The sequence below is a fragment of the Telopea speciosissima genome, unplaced genomic scaffold (genome assembly GCF_018873765.1).
Source record: "Telopea speciosissima isolate NSW1024214 ecotype Mountain lineage unplaced genomic scaffold, Tspe_v1 Tspe_v1.0013, whole genome shotgun sequence".
NCBI classification, from domain to species: domain Eukaryota; kingdom Viridiplantae; phylum Streptophyta; class Magnoliopsida; order Proteales; family Proteaceae; genus Telopea; species Telopea speciosissima.
Genome location: NW_025317349.1, coordinates 354,142 through 359,493, shown reverse-complemented (window position 1 = coordinate 359,493; position 5,352 = coordinate 354,142). Strand labels below are relative to the sequence as shown.

At 37.9% G+C, this 5,352-nt stretch overlaps 1 protein-coding gene across 2 annotated transcripts; it reads right to left on the bottom strand.

The window, feature by feature from the left end:
• Positions 1-1,547: 1,547 nt before the first annotated feature.
• On the bottom strand, positions 1,548-3,274 carry LOC122647189 (putative cyclin-D6-1). Of its 2 annotated transcripts, XM_043840646.1 has the most exons (6): positions 2,997-3,274; positions 2,824-2,910; positions 2,564-2,659; positions 2,241-2,442; positions 2,032-2,162; positions 1,548-1,908 (listed from the first exon to the last, which is right to left on the bottom strand). In XM_043840646.1, the coding sequence occupies exons 1-6, from the start codon at positions 3,249-3,251 to the stop codon at positions 1,666-1,668; spliced, it is 1,014 nt and encodes a 337-aa protein (XP_043696581.1). In that variant the 5' UTR covers positions 3,252-3,274; the 3' UTR covers positions 1,548-1,665. The 2 variants fall into 2 exon arrangements, with proteins under 2 accessions (XP_043696581.1, XP_043696582.1); XM_043840647.1 differs by lacking the exon at positions 2,824-2,910.
• Positions 3,275-5,352: the final 2,078 nt, after the last annotated feature.

Here is a 5,352-nt window from a genome sequence, read left to right as displayed (position 1 = left end):
TGGATCCTATTATGTTGGAAATTACCACGGTTAAATTTTGAGTATAATTTTGCAAAAAGGATTACTTGATTGCAAGTTATTAATGGAAGATGTTCAGTATTATCATTTTTTACGTATAAACAGAATAGAAATGATGTGTTGGATTTATGATATGTTGGATTTAGATCCAATCAAGAACCAAATCCACGTTAATTATCACATTTCGGAGCCCTTGTAAGTGGGACCTTAGGTTATAACAGTGTGAAAGACTGGATACGACCCAGGTGGGGACCATCAAATAGATCCGAAACGGATCAAACCATTTATTAGTATTGAACGTTTGAGATCTCGCAAGATTCCATAACAGTATGTTTTAGTAAGAGTGTGGTCTAGGGGCTTTGTTGTGGGCCTGTACTTATCCCGATTCATTTCACCACTTTTCTTTTTTCTTTTGTGGGGGTGGGATTCGGGCGCTAACCACCACCATCTCCTCCTGTTTAAGCTTTTAAACACTGTAAACAAAGCGCATTACGCTTCTTAAGACCGATAAGAGGACAGAAGAGATTAATACCAAAGCGGCAAAAAAAAAACAGTCAAAGCACAGCACATCACGATATTCACGAAAACAGCTGTCGGGCGGTTTTCGTCGGGGTACCCTATAACAACTTCATTAAAAGGTCAGGACACAGGACATGCCTTTTGGTTTTTGGTTCCATGCTTCTTTCCCTTTCCCTTTCCCTTTCCCTAATCTCTACTCGCTCTCTCTCTCTCTCGCCACGTTAATGCCACATACCTTCCAATAAAGATATTACTATCTTAAAGAAAGCTACGCATCTCCTGGCCTTTTTCTTTTCTTCTTTTTTTTTTCCTGTTTTCTGGGTTTTATAAACATTTTTTTTCCTCGCGTTGACCGTAGAAAAGAAAGACAAATGACCGTAGAAAAGAAAGACAAAGTACACGGGAATTTACACTTTTTTTTTTTTTTTCTTTTTAAAGTTCTGAAGAATGGAATACTTTATGGTAAAAGCCTTTATACACGGCCGTGCGTACACGATCAGTTTTAAATACAGTCAGATTGAAATTTTTATCAATCTGAAATGTCATAAAAACCCTTAAGACCCCTATTTGATGGACTTGAAAGAATCTCCGTATATGAATACCATCAACAGCTACAAAACAACGTAAGGAAACCCGACCCTACACAGGAATGTAAAATCAAAACACCACTGCTCCTATTGCTCTTTCCCACGCCCATTCAAAGCTTTGTTTTGTCTTTCTTCGTACAGAACTCCAGACTTCCCTCTCTCAATGTCCCAATAATCGAAATGATAAACTCGGCTCATAGCTTTGTACGAAAGACACAATTTTTTATCTCTTTTTTTTTTTTTTTGTTTTTTATAAAGAGTTTTATTCCGGACCCTTGGAAGGTTTGGATAATTGGATTGTTGGACCGTTGGAGAGGAAAAGAGACCCCCGTACCATATCGGGGGACAGAGATTTGATTTCTGAAGTAGCTGTCGATCTTTCATGTCTTCTCTCTTTCTTTCTCTCTACCTTTCTTTTTTTCTTCTCTACTTTATTGGGTTGGTTTTTTGTGTTGCTTCAGATTTCGTCCCGTCCTCTGCGGCAGTAGTAGTTGTTGTAGTATCATCACTCTATCAGAATTCAGAACGGTGCTGTTGTCATTCAGCAATGTTGAATCTGTGAAAGCTGGAAAGTTTTTTTATTGCAGAAATCGCTGATCTTTCGCCGTTTGAGGTCCCTCTCTGCTCTAATGGTAGTTGTGCCGATAGAAATAGTTTTCTCGCTTTCTGAGCTGGAGCAATGAAGGTCAAGCACATTGACTGGCGTATCTGAACTCGATAAAACTGACTCGTACCCATCCATCACTATGCCCTGCATGACATTGCAGCAATCGAACAGCTTCACCTGCGAGAAATTATATTAAAGTGTTGATTAATAACGACAAATCAGTATAAAAAACATTTAGAATAACAATGAAATCAAAGAAGAACAAAGAAAAATATCGAATAATAAGTTGTCATTACTCACTTCATTTACATATTCACAGGAGAAAATAGCTTTTCTGAAACAAGGAAATTGAATGGGAAACAGCTCATGAGAAGCAGAGAGAAGCGCAGACGCTGCGATTATGGATGGCTTGAACTCAATAAGCTTCATTTCTGTAACCATAAAACAAATCTCCACTAAATATTTTAACAAAAATGTTACGGATTTCAACAACGTTTTGGAAACTTAACCGTTTTGAGCTTTGAAGATGATTTCTTTGGCTCTAGCTTTGAGAGCATCTCTTAGAGGCGGATCTTTCAGTTTGAATAAGGACAGGAAGAAATGCACGAACGAGAATGGAGTAATCGAGCGCATTCGCCACTTCAGAGCTCCAAGAATCAGGAACTCCATTCGCTGAATAGTTTGTGTGTCGAAAATGAAACCATCTCCCCTCTGTTCCAAGTTCCGAAGTCTTCAAAACATCAGAGGTGCTTACAGATGGATTTTCATGACGGTTTCAAGCAGAGGATGGGTGAAAATATGAGAAAAAAGAGAATTTTTTTCTAGTTTTCACCTGAAAATCAGTCAGTGAGAAGTCCGTTTTATTCATCTTCGCCGCCAAAGAGAGGCAAGACATAGCGACAAGCTTCAGGATCCACGGCTTCCCTTGCTGCAATCTCAAAAGCTGTTAGATCTTCAAAGGATCGAACCAGGAACAGATCGAAACGACAAGAGTAGAGCATCAGATGAACTTTCTAAGTAATAACGGTGAATTAAAGGGGTAAAACCTTAAAACTCAATTGTACTGTAAGCCTGTAAGGTTATGGTTTTTACCGGCATTTCTTGTCTGGAGATAAACCGATCGAGGTAATTTACGGCGAGATAGTGTAAGAACGGATCGAAGCGACAGGAAAATTGCGCCTGGCGAACAAATACAGTTCAGGAAACGAAATATACATGAATCACAAAATCAATGACGAGAAACAGCGGTTTTCTGTATATTTTACCTGTAGAATCAAAGCGATGGCCTCTCTTCGAACGGATACATCTAAATCCCTAGTTTTGAAACCATCGGATGGCATGTGATCTGATTCTGCGGCGAAAAGTGCTGGCATCGTATCGGATTGCTGGTCTTGAGAGCTCGTCAGCGGATTCTCTAGATCAAATTCCTCCATTGTTTCTCTTATATACACAACTCTGCGATTCAGAAGCCTTGATGACGAAGATGACAGAGGAAGAAAACCATTATCTTCGAAGAACATAGAAAACGAATCGGTAGAAGAGCAACTCTCTCTCTACCAAAAAGAAGATGGAAGTCTTAAACTTCACCACTGCAAAGTCCTCGCTACTCCGCAATAGCATCTCTCTCTTAAGATCTTATCTGAGGTTTATAGCGGGACTAGAGGCTGGGCAGGGCTGGACTGGCGGCATCTTTTCTTTCTCTTTCTTATTGGGAAGGAAAATCGAAAATTTAAGAATTTAAATACGTAAGACTTCACTTGGGTACATTTTTTCGATTTTCTTTTGGCCTTTTAGGTGCGTATCTGTCGGGAAATAGCTACAGTTGTCCCTGTCAATGGCATGGGGAGATGGGAACGAGAAAATTTTTCTTAGTAATAATTTCTCGGGAGAAATTAATTATTTGGTGATACGCCTACTTAGTACCTAGTTATTATAGACTAAGATAGCGTGTCCTTTGGGACATCGGGCTAATATTAATGAAAATGATTGATATTTAATTTTTCTTCATGGTCAAAATCTCATAGATGCCACCGAGAAATTAAAATTTTCGTGATATTTTAACTGTTTCTTCAAGTTTACAACATTGGTTGGGGCCTACCCTCTATCCATCTCAACCATATAAATTTGCTCACGCCACTACGGTGACTCTGAAGGGTCATAATGTGTATTTCTACTCTTGACAAAAAAAATAAAAAATAAAATAAAAGAGGTTATAATGTGTATTTTTATCTGCTATATTTCCTGTCCATTCTATTTCCTCAAGTTCCACTAATAGACCGGAGAGGACCCCCACCCAGGCAGCGTGTTCGGATAGGGGTAGGGTGGTCATTTCTATGCCTTCTATTAGAGAAACTTGGGGAAATGGACTTGCCTAGGAAATGAAGCAAATAAAGGTCCATCATAATGTATATAGTTTTGTCCCTGCTTTGTAGAGAGGTTGTTTCTTGATTCCAATGCATCACTATTAGATAGTAATAAAGCAATTTTACTATTGCCCTCAGGTACATTCTATGTATTTTGTATGCACTCTTAGAAAACATGTAAGGATATGACAGAATTTCCCTTATCTATTTGTGTTTGTGATATGTGTTATGTCTACTGTCCTCAAAGAGTATATATATTTGGTACTCCTTTGTCACTCTTGGATCAAAATTGATCCCTACATATCATTTTATTAATATTAGGCTTCTCTTTTATAGTCTTGGAATAGTGGGTATGATTCTTCATCACCCATGCTTAATTAAACTTGTCTCTATAGCCCTACTTGGACATCTAAGCACCACCGATCGATCTCAAAATCGAACCAGTAGCCAAAATGGGAAAACCTCAACTCTAAAATATAGTTTTTAATTTCTTTTTCCTTAGGCTCTGTTTGTTTCAGCGTTACCTGGAGAATTTTACACGGTATATTTTACTTCGTAAATATAAAATTTTACATGTTGAAAAGTTTTCCAATCTGTGTTTCCATTAAAAAAAATAAGCATTGAAAAACTTTTATAAATGTAAAATTTTATAAGTCAAATTTTGAAGTGAAAATTTTCAAGTAAAATTTTATGCCAAAACAAACAGAGCCTTAATACTTATGGGATTTCATCCCTTTTCAAAATAATTCACTTTAATACCTTAAGAATGCTTTTAGGGAACTTTCTACTAGATCAATAATTCAAAACACCCAAAGATATCAAAGAAGGGGTTTAGGGTTTACCTTTTTAAAGCTCAAAACCCTAACTAAAGTCCGAGCTGGAACAAAAATCTCATTAGATGTGGAGCGCGATAAAATAATTTTTCTCTCCAAGTGAAGAAACGAAGAAACTCCTAAGCGCTAGCGCGCCAAAACAACAAAGACAAGGCTAAGACAAGGCTAACTCAAGTTTCAACTCTTGATTTTCTTGACCTAAGGTGTGTTTCTCCCTTACTTGCAACCCGATTCACAAGCCTAAAACTTCACTTTTCTTCTGCCTCCTCCTCTTTATGTCCTCTCTTTTCCCTCTTGTTTCTAACTTTTAGAATAACCCAAATGAGCCAAGATCGACTTTAAATGGGTTGTTTAGTGTCCTGACGGTCGACTGTTAGCCCACCGATTCATTTAAGTAACTCTGACGGTCTCTTATTGGTCGACCA

Excerpts from the sequence above, each read along its gene's own strand:
- LOC122647189 (XM_043840646.1), bottom strand. The coding sequence starts at position 3,251 with ATGTTCTTCGAAGATAATGGTTTTCTTCCTCTGTCATCTTCGTCATCA. Across the intron at positions 2,911-2,996 it reads CCATCGCTTTGATTCTACAG|GCGCAATTTTCCTGTCGCTT; the intron begins GTAAAATATACA and ends TTTGTTCGCCAG. Across the intron at positions 2,163-2,240 it reads CATCTTCAAAGCTCAAAACG|AAATGAAGCTTATTGAGTTC; the intron begins GTTAAGTTTCCA and ends TTATGGTTACAG.